The sequence below is a fragment of the Euwallacea similis genome, chromosome 23 (assembly GCF_039881205.1).
Source record: "Euwallacea similis isolate ESF13 chromosome 23, ESF131.1, whole genome shotgun sequence".
Taxonomy (NCBI): Eukaryota; Metazoa; Arthropoda; class Insecta; order Coleoptera; family Curculionidae; genus Euwallacea; species Euwallacea similis.
Window position 1 is genome coordinate 1,117,008 of NC_089631.1, and position 18,517 is coordinate 1,135,524.

An 18,517-nucleotide genomic window follows, 5' to 3' on the forward strand; every position below is an offset into this window, starting at 1 on the left:
AGTTGGGGTGGCTGGGGGTGAAGGGGTGTGCGTAGCATTAACACTGCTGCTGCAAGAAATGTTCCCTATTACAACCTTTGAGTTGCCCACAAACCGCATTTCAGTATCTCTTTTCACTCTCAACTTTTTGAGATGGTAAGCTTTTAAATGAACACACTGTATACGGTACGGTTAAGTCTATAAATATCTATAAAAAAAAAGAACAGTGATAACTCCGATATATTAAATGAGACACCCCCTATATTATTTCATTTTTAAATTACCTATTTCCTTTTGATCAACTCCGTACAATAATTCCTGTTCCTACTTCGGACAATTTTCTGAAATATTAATTGGTGTTATTATTTTTTGCTTCAAAATTAAGTTCTGATGAAACTTGTGGCAACGCGATTCGAACTAACAAGAAGCAAAGATTTCGGGAATTGTTTCGGAAAGGTTCAAGAGTTTGCCCCGTATGGCAAAAGTGAATCTACTTTGTCCGTGGTGGCTCAAAATTAATGCCGTTATGATTATACAACAAACCTGCCTAAAGTACATTTGTGTAAATGGGGCAGCTTGCACAGCAGCAAAACTGCTGAAAGACAATTAAATTTCCTTTAAAACAATGTAATATGTTCCCGTACCTAAACAGTCATATGTATTTAACAAATTCTTGACTATTTCAGCATTTTTGCCGAAAGTGATCGCGGAACGCCATGACGTCATAAAACAATTATGAATCATATCAAACATCTCAGGGCCGAACTAAAAACAATGGCCAACCAGCAATATCCGAATTGAATGTGAATTCTTTTTTTGGCATTTTTGCCCAAGGTGGCTTTGAACCGCCATAATGGTCGAAAACAATTGAATATTCGTATGAGCGTCACATTAAAAATCCCCGGGCCTCGCTGAAAATTATGTTATGTCATATTGGCTTTATGAGGGCATGAGGTTAGTTCGGGTTAGTTCAGATTAGGACGGTGGACCAGGTAAAGCGGCGGCTTTTCTTGGAGGTAGGGGGGACGATGATTAAAAATTTCGCACAGGACGCTTGACTTACTATGGCCAGCTCTGTCCAGTTGCAATCTCCCAATTGAAAATAAAAAGTACAGTAGCTGACCAGGAGAGTAGCGTAAATAACAAATTGAATTTTCTGACGATGCTGTAAAGCAGACGTTCGAAGATCATGATTATTAACCCGTCCAGACCATTTTCCCTTTTATATATTCCTATGCGATATGTGTAGCAATTTCTGAATAATTATTGAGGTTAAAAACAGCGTATTAATACAACCTTTTTATGATAGGGATTATTCCCCAAAAGAAACGTTTACATTCCCAGCCGCAGGCAGGAGGTAAGCCCCCAAGACTCCAAATTAAAACCACTAAAGCGTGTACTGGAAATGTCTTATAGCGCCCATAGAAAATTTAACACAAATTTAAATTAACTTTTAAAATGGCCAATAAATGAGGTGATATTATCCTCAGCTTATTGCTACCTGGGAAAAGCCCCTTTCAGCTCTAAGATTAAGATTTTTTTTGCTTAAGCGTCAACCTTAACAGAATACTAGGTATTCCTTAAGGAGTCACTCACAGGATAACCCTTGACTTTAACGGCATACATAAGCCAACAGAAAAAATTTATCCTCACCCGACATTAATATGGTAATTTCTATTAACTGACCTCTATTTTCCACTAAGACCTATTAACCCAATAACAAGAACGATATGGTGTATCTCATGCGTTAATCATGGAAAGGGATATGGAGGAAAAAGTAAGACTTTAAGACTATAATAAGATATCTTTAATTTGTGGAAATGGTATACTTTCCTACTTCCGCTCCATTTGGTTTTGCTAAATGGACTAGGACAAGGTCAAAACGTGGCATAAATGGGCATATAAATTGTAAAATAACGTAAAGATATGAGTTAAAGGGATTAAATTAATTCGTTTCTCAACTATACAAAAATAAATTTCAGCGCCTCACAACCCTGGTTGAACATACAAAAGTAAAAAAAAAAAAATAACGTTTTTAAATTTATGATATCTGAACTATCAGCATCACTTTCAAATAATACACAATTACCAACAAACACTCTTGCAGCTTTGCTGTAAATCCAGGAGTCATAATAGGGAAGAACCATGAACTTAATAATCCTGAGTTTCAGAAGGCTGTACCTTGTGGTGATTACAAATACCATTCCATCAAACTCCAATGGAAATCCACTAAAATCGTAGATATAAAATTTCCACTGCAAATTCACCACCTCAACACACCCATGTTGGTTGCTGTAAAAATCTTGTTACCGATGTCCCTTACAAAATCCCTTATCTTTTATCAAAATAGAAACGTCATGAACTGAATAATTAGCAGAAACAATGTTTGTGAAAACGATGCGGTTGTTATAACTGTCAAATGATTAATATTGTAAATTTTGACAACCTCAGTTTTGGTTACTAATTTTCCTGGCTACAACTGGAAGATGAATTATTGCTAAATCATTTATTCAGGTATTAAATTTATCAAATTTCTCATGGAACCTAAAGGAGGATGAATTCATTCTTAATCCATAGTCAACCAGGGTGGTCTCACTGCAGTGTTGTGTGGAATAGCCAAAGTATAAACAAGCATCACTGGGTCTAAAATAGACAAAACCTTAAATTTTGATATGAAGCAAGAATGTGCTAATTAGACATCCCAAAACCACGCCCTAACAGTATATGACATTCTTAGCCAAACAAACAACGAGCTAAAGTCAGCACCTTTTGCTGAGCAACCAGAATTCTATTGCATTTGATCGTAGAATTGGTAAGACATATGCGTACCCAATATAGATAAGATGCTGGTTTTGCCTGTGAAACACATTTAGGGAAATTTTCTTAAGAATAAAGCACCTATAACATTCACTTTAATTAACATAGAAAAACTTTTTACCTGATTAAATAATGCAAATAACAAAGCTATCCCAACATAAATGGAGAAAATCTTCACTTTAGCTATTAAATTTTTAAGCTAAATAAAGACAAATTTGAAATTCAACAGTTATCTTTCGCGCACATTATAGCTATGGCTATTAATGAATCATAATGTAATTCTTTGATCTATCGATGACTTGAAGGATATCCTTTGGTGCTATGGCTAGGAATTCTATACCAACATAGTAATTTTTACCAACGTAAATAATATTCATACTGCTTTTATGATTATAGCTAATATACCTATAATTTCAAAAACATTACAGCATTTTCTTTTTTTGTATTACATATTTTTGGAGCATTACTCCCTCAACTAAAGATTCTCAGGTGTCCTTGTTCTACACTATACAATAATTGTAAATTATACATTTTTCTATCTCTGCCTCGAGTAGTTCTGTTTGTAATTCTCTAAAACATTGAATTATACTGAAATCACGAATCATCAAATAAAATAGAAAAAAATTGAACTTTTTCAGTTAAAATAATAAGCTTTGACATTGACACAGACGTCACTGTATGATCTCTTAAGATACAATCGATGTTGCCAGATTTTAATATTTATGAAATTTTACAGGAAATTAACACAAGTTCAAAAAAAACAGGAAGTCTTGAAATTAATGTGAATTTAAACTTTAGGAAGAAAAAAAATTGCAGATAGTACCGAGTGATCATTTAAATTTTATATCTAGCCAATTGTGGAATTTTACACAAGAGAAATAGAAGATAAAAAGTAGGTCGTAGCTTGATCATATGTCGCAAAATTACGTTAAAATTAATTTTTGATAAAAGAGCCAAATAAGGTTATGTTGCTTTATTTACTTTTAATTTTCAATATTTCAATTAAACATTAAGACTATTTTTTAACAACATAAGTCTAATTGTTTGAAAAATTTACAATAATTGTTGAAAATGTTGTCTATTCACTTCAATGCACAAATTTACCCGAAGCTTCATACTCTTGAAGACATTGTTGAGAACTTCTGGGGTGATATTTGCACATTTTGCTCTAATTCGTTCCTTAAGGTCTTCGACTGTGCGTACTGGTTGTCTAAAAACGTTATTTTTTAAAGTTGGGAATAAGAAGTAAACCAGTGAAGTAAGGTCTGGGAACCAAGGTGGGTAGATTTGCTCTGTATGTAAACTTATCAAACAATTAACATAATATTCTCTAAGATAATCTAAGATTGTATGAGCTGTATAAGTTGTTGCTGCATCATGTTGGAAATAAGCTTGTTGTAATTCATTAGAGTGTAGTTGATTAATGAACTTGTCCAATGTGTTTTAATAACACTGCTATAATACTCTCATTGAAGAAAATTCATACAATTAAATGTCTTTGGGAGACAGCAACCCAAACTCCAATTTTTTGCGGATGTAATTGAGATTCTTGAAATATGTGAGGATTATTTGCACTCCACATTTCCATATTTTGAGAGTTCACATATCCCGACAAATGAAACCAGGCTTCATCACTAAAGAATGATAGATCCAGAAGTTTGTTATTTATTGTTTCATTAAACCAGATGCAATAAGTTATCCTCGTTTCATAATCTAAAGGCTGAACTTCTTGGAACACTTGTATTTTGTAGAGAAACAAATTTAGGTTCTTTTTGAGAATTCTGTGACAGATATTGTAAGTTGATCTGCTGTGACAATCTCCTCAAGGAGGTATTCTAGTTTTCATGTATTATCTGTCTTACATTTTCTAGTGTCCGGAGTTCGTTTTTTTGGTCTTCCGCTGCCTGACTTTCTCTGAATGCTGCCGGTTTCACGAAATAAATTTACAACATACTTCAGTGTATTTGCGAAGTTCAGTTCATCTGTTAGAACTTCAGGAAATTTTTCACGAAATTCTCGAAAACAGGATGAACTTCATAAACCCATTCTCCATTAATTTGACGTCCATTACGAAAATAGGCTTCAATCATAAATGTTTTCTGCTCGTCCGTGAACACCATTTTGTGGTAGGCACAGGAGACCGAATTTAAACAAACGATACTGTAGTTTTAAAAAAGACTAACTTTTTAGAAAACGGATAAAATTAATAAAATAACAGAGAAAGGAAAACGAAAAAATACAGAGGCTGAATGGTAAATAATCAAAATAATAAATAATGATTGGCTAAATGTCTTCGGAAGAAGCGTTTCGACATGGAAAAGTAGCGAATTATGTAGTTTATTTAGGTAACCAAATATACACAAACGATAATCGACGTACGTTCTTTTCTTCAACAAATTCCGCAGCTTATTAGACATAAAATTTAAACGATCACTCTGTAGCTGGTCCGTAATAATTAATCAATCACAGTTTCATCAGTATGACGACGGAATCGAATATATGACGATGTCGAAATGTTTTTTCTTATACGTTGTCTCGCAACACCGCCGGCCACGACCAAACGTAACCTCTAAATTCTACCACCTAACTAACCTCAACTTTAGAAATCACGGTTCAAAACCATTTGGACCGAAAAATACCGAATTTTTCACAATAATTTGTAGAATAATTCACATAAACTATGGATAGCGTGTCTACTTTGTCGTCCGCTCAAAAGGACGAGCTTATGGACCAAGTTAAGCAACAAATAGCGGTGGCCAATGCACAGGAACTCCTCACAGTAAGTTTACTTTCCACTCCAAATCCAGTAAGAAACGAACCATTTTGACTCGGTTTTTTCGCAGAAAATGACTGAAAAGTGTTTTAAGAAATGTATATCAAAGCCTGGAACATCGTTGGACAGCTCAGAACAGGTAAAGTTACTTTAGGTTGGTCTCATAGTTACCCCTCAAGTTTAGAAATTTGTTTTACATTTACGTTTAATATTGAGTTTATTTTTTGTATTAAATAACTGTTTTAAGGGTTAAACTCTGAGTTATTTTATTTAAATAACATGTCATTAGCATATTATTAATAAGTTAAATATGTTCATATGCTTGACGCAATTTATACATAACATATCATTGAGGTTACCATACTGTCTAATTAACCAAGTTGTGCCATAGTTAACTATTATATGTAAGATTCATACTTACAGCCAACAAAAGTGGAGAATTGAGGAAGCAAATTACACAGTGCTTCTGATTAATTTGCAAAATTACTTGTTTCAGAAATGTGTAGCAATGTGCATGGACAGATATATGGACTCATGGAATCTCGTTTCAAAGGCCTATGGCATGCGAATACAAAGGGAAAGAAACTTGTAACAGTAATTTTTTTTAATGAATAAATTTGTTTTAGTCTAGTTAGTGATATTTAATAATTATATTGTATAGGGGCATTTCTTACCACTTGCTGATGGTTGAATACTGCCATTATTTTTCATGCCATCTTTGCATTCTTGTAGTATAATATACCCAGTAGGTAATAAATTTTACCTGTTGTTAAACAAATCATCACAAGCTTATTAAATTCCCCTCTGAAATGCTAATAAAACAACAAGAATACAAAAAAGTTATACAATAACTTTATTGTGTAACTATACTCGATTGCCAAGTACTAGCTAATTCTTACAAATAAAGCGGCCAAATAGTTACGAGAATCACATACTTTTAAGGCACATAAAATACTGAAGTACAGAAATACGTTACACAAGAGCTATATTAAGATAAATATATTACAACCTATTCAGAACTGCCAAGTTTAAGTACTAGTGACTGGGACAAAGTACCGAAATGTGTAACACAAAATGGCACAATTTCGTATAGTAATCTAACAATAATGAGTAAAAATAACGTACTAAAAACTAACTCAAAAACACATTTATTACCAAACAACTTTCTTATTAAACTAATGTGTTCAATCTCAAAACCTAGTTAATACAGATAAGCCATGTATCTTAAGGTGCAGACATACACACATCCAGCGAATCCCAAATAGCGAGCAAACGACGATGTATTTAAATTGAATCGCTCAATGCCGCAAATGTGCGTGCACCTTTAGATTCTTGAGTAATATATAACAAAAATATATAAAGAGGGTGACAAAAAAAAAAGGAACCAAAACATTCTATGGCAGTGATTTAAACAAACCTTTTTAGAAATAAAACTCCCTTCGAGATAGATAGATTTTTTAAACCATTATCAGAAATCTTAAGGCACTGATTCATTAAAACTTTATTGCTAACTAAGTATTTGAGCGGTTTGCATTGATCTGCGTCTTGGAGTTACTTTTAGAAGAATTGAGAGTGTTTACAGAATAAGACTCCTGTTCTGAGTTATCTTTGTTATTGGGCAAACTTGATCTAGTAGAGCCATTACTTGTATTATTACTGACAAAATCTTCTTCATAGTCATTTGTTGCTGAATTGAGAGGAGCTATAGACCCATTGTTTTCTGAACCAGGCTCTACCTCCTCACTTTCCTCTATAATGGAGCATTTATCATCTCCATTTAGATTTTTTAATATAGGACTGTTTACGTTAAATGTAGCATTAAGTGATTTAAACTTGTCAGCCTTTCCCACTGCTGAACCTGATAAATTTTTAAAATCTTGTTCCTCAATTTCTTCAACAGTTCCATTTTCTGTAAGATGAATACCTTCCATTGAAGGAACATCATCACATGAACTATCATTCGAAGACTTGCTATTTAATTGGGATTTATTACTACCAGACTCATCCTCATGGCTGCCATTCAAGTCAAAAGTAACATCTAATTTAGTTTTTGTCTGAGCAATGCTTAATATTTGTTGTAGCAAAGGAACTTCAAGGTTACCGTTTAAGCCTAAATTTTTTGCCAAATTTTCCCGTCCTTGGAGCTCTGTCAAAGTGTCCAAATAGGCTTCTGGTTTGAAGACTTGAATGGTAAATTGAAAGTTGAAGAATTCAAGAAATTCATGCACCAAAAAAAACAAGGTTCTGCCTTCAGGTGTTTTAAGGTAGGAACGGACTCTGACACTTTGTAGAGGTTGCTGTTTGATTGCCTGAACAAACAAGTAAGTGTTTTGTTAATGAAGTTATTTATTGCTGCTGATGAAACTAGAATATGAGTTTTGTTTTGTTACCGAGAGAGTTATTAGAAACCATAGGATTCGAGATTTGATATGACTTAACAGACAAAACATAATAAAAAAATGATGTTGAAACTGTCATATTCATAAAGTGTCTTTACCTTTATATCTTCATCCAAAGCAAGGAAAATGCTAGCTCTCATCTGGGCCTAAAATTATAAGGTTTTTAATCAAAACTTCCTTACCAAAGATGTGGTTTTGATTTGAGAATACAATATGTACCCTAATTTTTGCAAGACTTCCATCAGTTTCTAGGGTTTGAAAGAGCAAATCTTTTAATTCAACCTCTTCCTCAAGGACTGACATGATAAGTTTTTCAGAAGAAAAAAGTAATAAAATGGCAAAATAGGAACTATTTATAATGGACAGCACAGATAGGTTCTCCTAAATAAGCTTCAAGTAATTCTCAGCTTCCAGTTTAGTGTTGTTCCTTGATATCCAAATACAAGAAAAACTAGATACTAATCCTGTCAAACACAGATAAATAAAGTTTTAAGATTAAAATGATTTTAGAAGTAATTTATGAAAATTTAAAAGATTGAATACTTAAAACAGTTCAAATTATTAAATAAAAATGCATGAGTTATTCTCTGAAATTATAGTTTTAAAATAAGTTTTTGTATGTATTTTAAGTCCTTCACAACAAAATCCATCTCGTAGAATCGCCCACCGCACATATGATTCTGACATATGCCAAATTAAATGCCATTAATCACGAACAGTAACTGAAAAAATGTCAAAATTTCGTATTCAGCGTCATCCACACTCAGATCGACTCCGATTATGTCCATTTTTCAGTTCAAGAATAATAGCTAGTATGAGTGACATTTAATCCCTAATCAACAGTAATCATTTTACCACTCTTATCCTTCAGATACCTTGGACAATTAAAATAATGGTTCGGTGAAATAATGAACTCTCATGCTTCTTAGTAAAACGATTTTTATTTGGAAGCAACAATATTTTCAATGTTTTGAGCTTGAAACTTTTTGTGAGTTAGAACTGCTTCTAGATTTCACGTGCTCCATTCGCTTCTTCTTTTGCATCATCTTCAGTAAATTGAACACCGCATCCGGAGTGACACCAAGATTGAGTAGTTGCACTAAACTCCTAAAACATTTGACAATCACTGGAAGAAGTCTTTTTAGAATTGCGCCGTTGCCTGACGTACCAAGAAATCTTATACACTTAGATCAGGACTGCAAATAACACAAACTAAAAAGCAAGTCAATGAATTCTTTGCTTTCTGGATGAAATAAGTCGCAATCGGGGAAAGTTCGACTAAACTCGAAGGAAATATATAATGGGTTTCACAATTAGAATCATGGAAAGACGAATTTTTTACCTGAAAATCTCTTTGTCCATATGAATCCCTGCCAAGTCGGCCAAGTGAAGTAACTCGTCTTGGTGCGGCCTTAAATCATCCATTAACTCAAAACTATTGGTAATTGAGGAAGGCATGAGGAATAACTATCAAAATTAACGAAGTTTTACTATGTTTACAGCCCGGGGTCATATCTCAAACATGAAGTTAGGACGATGCCATGATGCCATTTTTCATTGTCAAATTTTACTTCCAGCGAGTTCCCAGATTAAATTAATATTTCTCCCTTATTCAAGTAATTTAACACTAGAGTCGTATTGTAATAGTATCCCAGCAGTCTAATCTGTAATTGGTATTTTAAGACAGATAATTCAACAAAAAATATAGATTTCCCTAAATATCTACATTATTTACTGCAATATCTAATATTAAAATTCTGTCAAAGTCACAAGCCCCTTCGACGAACATCCAAACTATTCCAGGGGAAAAAAATTAATTTTTGTTGGAAAAAACTGCAATTTCCCCAAAATTCCCTTTAAACCACACAAAAAATGTCATCCCTAAATGAAAGCAACGATATTTATGGTGAGAACAATTCATACGGGTCCTCCAGTGGACTATCAGGTAATCCAAGCAGAGGTTACACATGTCCTTAACCTTACATAATACATTCGTAGGGCAATTCAGACCGTTTTCATCCCCGTACTTAAATTTCGACCCTGGATATATACCGCAAGCGCAACCAGAATTTATATTCCTCGATGGGGGCAGCAAGCAGAGAGGCAGGTTTGAACTGGCCTTTGGACAAATTGGGGGATCCTGTATGATTGGGGCAGCTTTAGGGGGTGCGTCTGGGTTTTATAATGGACTTAAAGCAACTACTTTAGCTGGACAGACTGGGAAATTGAGAAGAACGCAGTGAGTGTTTTCTCAATGTAGTTCCAAAATGCCACTTTTTTTTAAAAGTAGCTTTAAATGCAATTTTGACTGAAATTGCTTTTATTAAAGGCTAATCAACCATATAATGAAAAAAGGCAGTGCCACTGCAAATACATTTGGATCAGTGGCAGTAATTTATTCAGCATTTGGGGTTTTTCTATCATGGGCAAGGGGAACTGATGATGATCTGAACACCATTACAGCAGCTACAGCCACAGGGTTGTTATACAAGTCCACAGGTTTGTTTCTGCAATAATGATTTCTGAGCTAAGAAGCAAAACAATTTTATTAAATTTTCAGCTGGTTTAAAGAGGTGTGGTATGGGTGGCGCCATAGGGTTAGGTGCCTCAATACTGTATGCCTTCTGGAATAACAAAGACAGATTATCAGATCTAGGACATTATAATCCAGCGTAAGAGGACATTTTTTTATTGTGAATTTTTATAACAAATACAAAGTAACTTATTTGGGTAAAGAATATTGATGTGCTTGGAAAGCATATCAAATCAAGGGCTCAGTCTGCAAGGGGCAATCTGCAATTATATTGCTTTAGCAAACTAGAACATTTATCTTATCTAGATCTGAAGGGCCCTTTGTTGTAAGATGTGCTGTGATCTACCAAATAGACATTTTGACTATTATGTTGTTTTATTCAGAATTTGAAAGGAATTTTCAAGCAAACTAACACCTAATTTTGTTGTAATTGTCTTACTTTCTAAGCTGAATTGATATCCTCAATGTTTACTAAACTTAATAAACTTTGTTTAGTTAATTTATGTCTATTTTTCTCTTGACAGGCACAGGTAAACGTTTGCAGCAGATACGAGCGAAATATCCAAACTTCCAGTTGTAAATATTAAAAATAATTATTGTATATTTATTTTTTTTTAGTTGTATCCAAAATTTAATAAATTATAACTTTTGGAGATAAAGCTTTATTTAAATTTGATAGATATTGTTCAAAGCAGTAATTAAGGAAATCATTAATGAATTTTATTTAATCTTAACTTTGATCGCAGGGATTTCTCATTTAGGGCTTAAAAATGGCAGCAAAAGATTCAGTTCATTAAAATTTAGTTTTAAGTTGCTGCCATCTAGTAGCCAAAGGTAGAATTATAAAGGTTTCCTTGCTATATGTTATGAACTGGCAACGTTGGATGGTAGAGCGTTTTGAACATAATGTATAGGTCGTTTATCTAAATAATACTATTATGTTTGAGTTTGCTTGTGGCAAGATTTTTATCACGTATTCTTCATTTATCCAACTTTAATAAATTTTGAGATATTTGAGTTTAAAAATTTAGGCAATTTTCAATTTTTTCCAAATATGTATTTCAGAAATATGATGTGATTTGTCAAATCTAAAACCAGCATCGCATGACATACGAAATTCTGTCCAATTTTGCACATTTAATTGATTTTCTATTTGGTCAAATGAAAAAGTTACCCACACTGAGAGATAAATTGTGGCCACCCTGTACATTCCAAAAAGTATAAGTTCGCTTTACAAATTGCATTCGAAAAACACCTTTGTACTGAAATGCGGCGCGTTGTTAGCTTCAAAGTCCTTTGAAATTTTATTTTACATGTGTTAAATTTTTAACAATGCAACACTATTTTCTCGTTATTACGCTGAACCATTACTGATGAACTCTCGCGATAATTTCCCTAGTCGTCCTAGCAGTGTTTTGTGATAAACTGAAACATTTCAATTTTTCAGCTTTCAACAGGAATATGCTGTTGCCTTATTGCTTCATGGCTTGCATTTGTAGAGAGGGTTAACACCCAGTTTGACGTGAATCTGTTATGTGTTTCTTTTGACACTAATGACAACTTTATCAATTGTTATTTTAATTTTCTTTATGTGGTGGAAGTGTACAAGAACTTTTTATTCAAATAAACAAACCGTCTTAAACCTAAATTAGATACATATTTATTGTCCCCTTTAAGGAAAATTTATAATTATATTCACATAGTCATCAAAATGACTTGAACGTATCGCTGCGTTCATTAGTAACCGTAGATAGTGGGCTCCTGTTTGTTCCCAAATGAACATGTCTTCACAATTTAGCAAGCAAAATGGTAAACCAAAAAGATTTTGCATTGATGACGCTTTCGAGGAGGAAACGGACGAGGCCATTAAAGTGTATGGGACTACCACTCCCACTACCCCTAATGGTAAAATAGGGCAGGGAGATTCCATTACTTTTAATATTGAAAATGGACGGTAAGTACAGGGAGTCCCTTTGTAGAGTAATTTAGTTGTTAAGATACATAGGGGACATCATAAATTTACCATAATCAATCACCAGAACTGAATTTTGTAATTTAAAATTTCATCAATTACCTAGAGTTCCAAGTCTCAACTTGTTTCCTCAGATAGACTCTTACAGCTCATCCTGAAAACACTGCTTTCTGCCCTTTTAACATAAACAACTATTTTTATATTAAGGGCATCTTTTGTCTAAAAGTCATTCCCCATCGCTCAAACATCCACCTCCATCTTTAAACAAATTGTTTTCATTTACAGAGGCTACAAAGCTGTCACAGACACATCCAGAGACAGTGATTCTCTCATACAAGATTACTATGAGTGTTCTAGTGAAGAGAATTTATCTCATTCATGCTTCTCCCATCCTAAGGTGCGGGAAAACTGGAGGATGGTTTTAGCTGCCACAACACTGTTAATAATAGGAACTGGACTATTAGTAACTGGCACTCTCACACTCAGTGAGCCAAACTCAGTCCTGCAAGCTTCAGTGTTTTTGTTGGCAGGTAAGTACTCATTTTCCATTTTGTCTATTAGTCATTTTGTCTGTTTGACAGGATTTATATGCTTCATCCCTGGGGCTTATCATGTTGTTTACATTTACTTGGCTGCAAAAGGCAAACGGGGTTACCACTTCCATAACTTACCATTGTTTACGTAAGTTTAGAGGTACTAGTTGACTGTAATGGGAAGTTGTGCTAGAAGATAGATTATTTGATGTCACAATTTCAGTGTGAAGTGACTTTCAAGAGATGAGTGTAAGGAGAATTTATTTATTGTATGTTTGGTGTAATTATTAAAGTTTGAAATGAGCACTGTGGGGTATAAATAAGGTTTAGATATTGATTATAGTACTCAAGCACTGATTTGTCCAAAGTAATAGTAAAATTAATATTAGGATGAGCATTGACTTGTTTAATGCATTGTTAAATTGGCTATGCAAATACTCAAATTTGCTTGTAGGAATTGTAACAAGAGACAGGATGGTGAGATAAGTGTAAGTAATGTGAAACAAAGATGCATTTTATTCTTGATTATAGAGCTAATAGCAACTTAACCTTTGTTAAAGGAGATTTTGATTATGGTATATTCTTTACTAGAGGAAATTTTAAAAAATCAAGTACTGTGTCCCTTTGGAATGACAAAATGTTCATTTAGTCATAGAAGTCGATGGTTTAGAGTGCCACTTTATCCGACTTTTCGTCGTTTCTCTTAATAAGTTGGAGAGTGTAAGGGGTTCAGTGTGTGCAAAGCCAAAGCAATTTTCTTTAATGCAAAGATTCCTTTAATTTTGAATCAAAGACACAAGTTGTAAGTTATTTTTAAATTTAAATGACAGTTAAAACCATTTAATAAAATTATGAAAAATAGTTAATAGTTTTAATATGTACCCTGTAGGAGTAATATAGGTGTAGATGAAGTCTTCTAGTTCAATTCAACACTCCATTGTAATAATCTCTTTTAATATTAATACTTGTTCTACTACATCTTATTGGAACTTAATTATGCAAGCTTTACAGTATGTACTATAGTTCCTGTGTCCAAAAAAGAAAACCTCTCAAATCAGCATCTGTATATTCTCATCAGTCGGGCATCTCAATGCTAATAATTGGCAAAATAGGTTTCATGAGGTCTGCCTTCTTAACCTGGGCATCTTTCCTACTCTGTTGTTCAAGTTCCACCCCATTCTGTCGCCTCTCTGGCTGGTACGCTATATTACCATATTCTTGAAGCAATGGACAAGCATCCAGAAGAAATGAGCAGAAGTCTTTGCGCATTCCAAACCACCCTAAGGGAAAATTTTAAAGTTTGTGGTGCTTGAGGTTAGAGAAAACTTACATTTATTTGCTCCTTTGGCACTGAAAGACATTATGATAAGGGTAATGAAAGACACAAATAGAGGACTAACCACAGCTGTAAAAGACATCTGTATGTCTTCATCTAACTTATTTGCTAATAATACCTAAAACTTGGACTTTAGTAGGCTTGAAAGGTCTGAGAACTTCAAACTTACTTGAAATATTAAAATAGGAATTACTAAGAATGTATACCCTAATGCAGATTGGAAGCTACTTTTTCTTTGTTGTGCACTCACTTCTGGCGTTCTCAACAATATTGCCGCAAATATTATTGTATACAAAACACCAACCTAAAACACAAATAAGGTATAAGAACAATGGAGACTTCTAACCACAAACACTCACAAGTGAGAGACACATAACTATCCATAATGGCACAAAAACAACCTCCCAGGACCACCCAATGAAACCATCCAGCCTTAGTGCTAAGAATATGAACTGCAAGACATTTACGGCACAAAAAAGTTCCAACTGAAACAGAATTCTGTAGAGTTTGTACCCCAGCAATTTCTCTGTTTTACCTCGAAACTTCTTTCATGTTTAACAGCCCATATACAAACTGCTATGCTAACAATACTAATGAAAATGAGAGGAATAAATACTAAAATCCACAAATGCCTGGAAGACTCTAATTTATCGCAGACCAACAGCTCAAACATGAGTAATATAAGGTGAAGGGCCAATGATATTAGCATTGACTTATAGTGAATGTACGCTTCACCTTCCAACCTAAAAATGGCTCTGTTGGTTTGTTTGAGGATATATTAGTGAATCTTTACCTGAAGTGTGGGTATCGCCACCAAATATAGCTGCCTACTGTGGCACCAGTGATAACTAATGTTTTCCAGACCCATATTGGCGTGAATATTGTCCAGTATGACCAGGTTATGTAATTATCCAGTCGTAGGGCAAAGAAAACAGTGAATAATAGTAGGCAACAGTGGACAATGAATTTGCTAAAGTTGAAAGTTATTGCTTAGAATTTATGAGGATGATTGATAATTATTCATTGTAACTACTTGAAAGTTATTTTTGCCAACATTAAAATCTATTGGACTATAGATTGCAGAGTCCCAAGAAATAGGAAAATATATAAGAAAAAATGTACGGTCAAGTAGGTGAAAGTTCAAGGCAATTTACCTGGGGTTAAAGTCTTGTAGAAGTGTTTGCAGGTTCATGTTGATCACATAAAACTATAAATGTGAAAATCCATTTTTTTAACTAAATCTTTAGATTTTAATTCGCTTTTATGAAATGCTTTGAAGAGGCTTTAAAATTGTTCTCAAAATTGGGAAATGTTTGATTTATATACTTTTTTGTTTGGATTAACATCAAAATCAGCTGTTGATATGTCAACGTCAAAGTTTTATTATAAGAGTTTTCATTTAAAATGCTTTTATGCTTTTAGAATTAGACATAATTTAATGCAGCGTGTTAATAACCAAATTTTGTTTTTATTAAGCTAAATAATTATTCATTAGTTTTTATAATTTTTTCCTTTTTAGTCCTACTTGATGATCAGCATGGATTTGCATTTGTCTGATGAAGTGTTCTAATTACACCAAACACTCCCAAAAAGAAATCTGTCAAAGTAAAAAAAAAAAACTGAAAGTGAGGTTATGTTAAACGTCAAAAATGTGAAGCTGTACCAAATTATTTGTTTACGTGGAATTAATTTGAAATCTCAATAAAAGTTATTAAAAAATGCACAACTCCGTATTAGTTCACTGTATAAAATAATGTGAAAAGTATTTAAACTCTTTTGTTCAGAGATTCACAAGGACCGATTATGGAGGAGATGCCAATTTTGGTTTTACTGGCAATTGTTATGCTGATAGCGTCTTATATAGCCGGTTCCATTCCGTTATTTTTCAGTTTCTCCGAGGTAAGTATATTGTTGAATCCCTTCCTGAGCGAAAAAAATCCCCACTTGATGCAGATTAATAATGAAATCAACACTTTCTTGGAGCTCAGCCCTGAGACATATGTTGTCAAATATTATTGCAATCTTTAATCGATCAGCCAACTAAAGTGAAAGTAGAATAACGTAATCGTTGAAATTTTTATTCCCGAACGATCAGACATGCTTAAGGAACCTGAATATGCAGCAGTCAGCATTTTCTTTTAAACATAAATATTTGGGTATTGGAAGTTTATCAAAATACCCCTTGAAATTGATGTTTGTTATAATAATTTTGTTCGACTGAACAACTTGCATGTAGGCCTCACTCCATATAGGTGCCACTAGTGAGAATTTGATGATAATTAAAAATGTGGTTTGCAGCTTTTAATGTCTGTTGTTGGGCTTTTGCTATGCTTGCAGGAGCTCTAGGAGCAGGTTATTTGCCCTTTGTGTACAAATTTGAAGAGGTAATGATTTCCTAACACACGCCCATTTTAGCATTTATTTTGCAACTATTATCTCTCTTGGTTATGTTAACTGTCATGGTTATATTATCTACCATAAATGATTGTAAAAAATACCACTATGTATTTACAGAAAACCGATATTGAGCTTTGTTCCCGTTTTTTAAAATTTTTCTCTAAATAAAAATTTTTTTCAGGAAAAACTGAAAAAAATCATTCTGTTTGGAGCAGGACTTCTAGTAGGCACTGCACTAGCAGTAATAATCCCTGAAGGTAATTCATCGAAACATGCATCTACAGCACAAATTAATTAATTTAATCACAATCAGGGGTCAGATCCATGATCTCTGAACAACCGGTACCCACCCATGCCCACAATGAATCTGCCAACTCTCAAGATTCAAGTGATCCATTATCTGTGATAGGCGTTAGTTTAGTAATTGGTTTTATATTTATGTTAATAGTGGATCAGGTAGATGCAGTACAACATCACTTAGCAACTTTTTCACGTTTTTGTTCACTCAATAGATTACTCAGAGCAAAAACGAAAATCTTAGTCCTTCAGAGAGAAATATAACTACAACAGTGGGGCTAGTAGTTCATGCAGCAGCAGACGGCGTTGCTCTAGGTTGGTATTTAAGAATTTGTCTTCTTTGAAGCGTTTTAGTAGAGATTTTGTAGGTGCTGCTGCAACTACCAGTCACGCAGAAGTAGAAATAATAGTGTTTTTAGCTATTATGTTGCACAAAGCTCCGGCAGCCTTTGGATTGGTTACAGTGTTAATGCATGAAGGCATAGAACGGTTCGTATTTTAATTTCAACCATTAGTCATGCAAAAAAATCTTTTGCAGGAATAGAATTCGAAAGCATCTACTGATATTTTCACTGGCCGCGCCAGTCTTGACTCTGCTAACATACTTTGGGATAGGTCAGAAGCAAAAGGAAACTTTGAGCTCCTTCAATGCCACAGGGATCGCAATGTTATTCTCGGCAGGAACATTCTTGTATGTGGCCACAGTCCACGTACTCGCAGATCTCACTCAGAATTTCCAAAAGGGCCAATATACAAAAGTACCTCAGAACTTGGAAGAAGGAAAAGCACAAACGCATTCTGCAGCGCTTAGACCGAAAGAACTTGTGTGTTTGGTCGTGGGGTGCCTATGTCCTTTGCTATTAACCCTTGGTCACCATCATTAGGTTAAAAAATAAAATAAGTACGTATTAGTTTAATTTACAATTGTTTCTTATACATTCTGCTTTATTTCTGGGGGTGGGTAAGATGGTCGATGTAGGTAAGTTCCTAATATCTTTAAAAGAAAAGTAATGTGTGGAGATAAATAGGGGTTTAAGAACGGAAATCTTTGAATAACTAATGTGGAGCAATTGTTAATCTCATGATTTTTTTCAGGGAATTGTTTATAAGAATGCTAATGAAATATGTTGATAAATCTCTGAAAAAGTCATATTCCGAAAATGGCAACAAGGCACCGTTATTTTGTTTTAGAACTACCATGAAGGCAAATTGCGTGACGTAGTTGTTAACGCAATGATCTATGTAACTGTTTTAAAGAAAACAGTTATAATTTGGCAAATTACAAAAGAAAACAGTTACAAAGATAATCTTCAAAATCTCTTTAGATTTTGAGGATTATCTCGCAATATTTTATATTAGAAAGAATATCCGGTTGAATTGATTAGGATATAAGACGTAATTATGTATCTATTGTAATTAAGTATAAAAGTGTCATCTTTATTGGATGAGTATGAATGATGCTGTGAACCTGTAATGGTGAA

At 33.9% G+C, this 18,517-nt stretch overlaps 6 protein-coding genes and 1 long non-coding RNA gene across 8 annotated transcripts; 4 read left to right on the forward strand and 3 right to left on the reverse strand.

Moving 5' to 3' along the window:
• The first annotated feature begins 5,374 nt into the window (after positions 1-5,374).
• LOC136416555 (mitochondrial import inner membrane translocase subunit Tim13) lies at positions 5,375-6,347 on the forward strand. Its single transcript, XM_066401783.1, has 3 exons — positions 5,375-5,575; positions 5,640-5,708; positions 6,066-6,347. Exons 1-3 carry the CDS (start codon positions 5,477-5,479, stop codon positions 6,159-6,161), a joined length of 264 nt encoding a protein of 87 aa, XP_066257880.1. The 5' UTR covers positions 5,375-5,476; the 3' UTR covers positions 6,162-6,347.
• Positions 6,348-6,442: 95 nt separating this feature from the next.
• Positions 6,443-8,521, reverse strand: LOC136416551 (centrosomal protein 43-like). Its single transcript, XM_066401776.1, has 3 exons — positions 8,188-8,521; positions 8,067-8,114; positions 6,443-7,878 (listed from the first exon to the last, which is right to left on the reverse strand). Exons 1-3 carry the CDS (start codon positions 8,269-8,271, stop codon positions 7,081-7,083), a joined length of 930 nt encoding a protein of 309 aa, XP_066257873.1. The 5' UTR covers positions 8,272-8,521; the 3' UTR covers positions 6,443-7,080.
• A 486-nt stretch (positions 8,522-9,007) lies between these two features.
• Positions 9,008-9,515, reverse strand: LOC136416556 (uncharacterized). The gene is made up of 2 exons (XR_010752721.1): positions 9,311-9,515; positions 9,008-9,075 (listed from the first exon to the last, which is right to left on the reverse strand). It is a non-coding gene; the product is annotated as an uncharacterized lncRNA (long non-coding RNA).
• Positions 9,516-9,754: 239 nt separating this feature from the next.
• On the forward strand, positions 9,755-11,152 carry Tim23 (translocase of inner mitochondrial membrane 23). Its single transcript, XM_066401634.1, has 5 exons — positions 9,755-9,913; positions 9,967-10,207; positions 10,298-10,467; positions 10,529-10,640; positions 11,026-11,152. Exons 1-5 carry the CDS (start codon positions 9,841-9,843, stop codon positions 11,033-11,035), a joined length of 606 nt encoding a protein of 201 aa, XP_066257731.1. The 5' UTR covers positions 9,755-9,840; the 3' UTR covers positions 11,036-11,152.
• Positions 11,153-12,068: 916 nt separating this feature from the next.
• LOC136416413 (transmembrane protein 134) lies at positions 12,069-13,867 on the forward strand. Its single transcript, XM_066401569.1, has 3 exons — positions 12,069-12,455; positions 12,759-13,003; positions 13,055-13,867. Exons 1-3 carry the CDS (start codon positions 12,277-12,279, stop codon positions 13,156-13,158), a joined length of 528 nt encoding a protein of 175 aa, XP_066257666.1. The 5' UTR covers positions 12,069-12,276; the 3' UTR covers positions 13,159-13,867.
• An 80-nt stretch (positions 13,868-13,947) lies between these two features.
• LOC136416412 (transmembrane protein 185B) lies at positions 13,948-15,699 on the reverse strand. Its single transcript, XM_066401568.1, has 7 exons — positions 15,497-15,699; positions 15,136-15,312; positions 14,878-15,085; positions 14,702-14,827; positions 14,512-14,646; positions 14,337-14,460; positions 13,948-14,286 (listed from the first exon to the last, which is right to left on the reverse strand). Exons 1-7 carry the CDS (start codon positions 15,532-15,534, stop codon positions 14,081-14,083), a joined length of 1,014 nt encoding a protein of 337 aa, XP_066257665.1. The 5' UTR covers positions 15,535-15,699; the 3' UTR covers positions 13,948-14,080.
• A 280-nt stretch (positions 15,700-15,979) lies between these two features.
• Positions 15,980-18,509, forward strand: Zip102B (Zinc/iron regulated transporter-related protein 102B). Of its 2 annotated transcripts, none has more exons than XM_066401778.1 (6): positions 15,980-16,241; positions 16,921-16,996; positions 17,053-17,195; positions 17,252-17,351; positions 17,405-17,525; positions 17,575-18,500. In XM_066401778.1, the coding sequence occupies exons 1-6, from the start codon at positions 16,146-16,148 to the stop codon at positions 17,918-17,920; spliced, it is 882 nt and encodes a 293-aa protein (XP_066257875.1). In that variant the 5' UTR covers positions 15,980-16,145; the 3' UTR covers positions 17,921-18,500. The 2 variants fall into 2 exon arrangements, with proteins under 2 accessions (XP_066257875.1, XP_066257874.1); XM_066401777.1 differs by lacking the exon at positions 15,980-16,241 and adding an exon at positions 16,581-16,726 and having other exon boundaries at positions 17,575-18,509.
• The last annotated feature ends 8 nt before the right edge of the window (positions 18,510-18,517 follow it).

Bases quoted from the DNA above. Each gene is read 5' to 3' on its own strand.
- LOC136416555 (XM_066401783.1), top strand. From the start codon at position 5,477: ATGGATAGCGTGTCTACTTTGTCGTCCGCTCAAAAGGACGAGCTTATG. The intron at 5,576-5,639 runs GTAAGTTTACTT...GTTTTTTCGCAG, and splicing joins ATGCACAGGAACTCCTCACA to AAAATGACTGAAAAGTGTTT. The intron at 5,709-6,065 runs GTAAAGTTACTT...TACTTGTTTCAG, and splicing joins CGTTGGACAGCTCAGAACAG to AAATGTGTAGCAATGTGCAT.
- LOC136416551 (XM_066401776.1), bottom strand. From the start codon at position 8,271: ATGTCAGTCCTTGAGGAAGAGGTTGAATTAAAAGATTTGCTCTTTCAA. The intron at 8,115-8,187 runs GTACATATTGTA...TTATAATTTTAG, and splicing joins GAAGTCTTGCAAAAATTAGG to GCCCAGATGAGAGCTAGCAT. The intron at 7,879-8,066 runs GTAAAGACACTT...TTGTTTGTTCAG, and splicing joins CTTTGGATGAAGATATAAAG to GCAATCAAACAGCAACCTCT.
- Tim23 (XM_066401634.1), top strand. From the start codon at position 9,841: ATGTCATCCCTAAATGAAAGCAACGATATTTATGGTGAGAACAATTCA. The intron at 10,208-10,297 runs GTGAGTGTTTTC...CTTTTATTAAAG, and splicing joins GGGAAATTGAGAAGAACGCA to GCTAATCAACCATATAATGA. The intron at 10,468-10,528 runs GTTTGTTTCTGC...TTAAATTTTCAG, and splicing joins GTTGTTATACAAGTCCACAG to CTGGTTTAAAGAGGTGTGGT.
- LOC136416413 (XM_066401569.1), top strand. From the start codon at position 12,277: ATGAACATGTCTTCACAATTTAGCAAGCAAAATGGTAAACCAAAAAGA. The intron at 12,456-12,758 runs GTAAGTACAGGG...TTTCATTTACAG, and splicing joins TTTAATATTGAAAATGGACG to AGGCTACAAAGCTGTCACAG. The intron at 13,004-13,054 runs GTAAGTACTCAT...TCTGTTTGACAG, and splicing joins TTCAGTGTTTTTGTTGGCAG to GATTTATATGCTTCATCCCT.
- LOC136416412 (XM_066401568.1), bottom strand. From the start codon at position 15,534: ATGAACCTGCAAACACTTCTACAAGACTTTAACCCCAG. The intron at 14,828-14,877 runs GTAAAACAGAGA...ATTCTGTTTCAG, and splicing joins AACATGAAAGAAGTTTCGAG to TTGGAACTTTTTTGTGCCGT. The intron at 14,287-14,336 runs GTAAGTTTTCTC...ATTTTCCCTTAG, and splicing joins TGCCAAAGGAGCAAATAAAT to GGTGGTTTGGAATGCGCAAA.
- Zip102B (XM_066401777.1), top strand. From the start codon at position 16,628: ATGTGGTTTGCAGCTTTTAATGTCTGTTGTTGGGCTTTTGCTATGCTT. The intron at 16,727-16,920 runs GTAATGATTTCC...AATTTTTTTCAG, and splicing joins TTGTGTACAAATTTGAAGAG to GAAAAACTGAAAAAAATCAT. The intron at 17,526-17,574 runs GTTCGTATTTTA...AATCTTTTGCAG, and splicing joins ATGCATGAAGGCATAGAACG to GAATAGAATTCGAAAGCATC.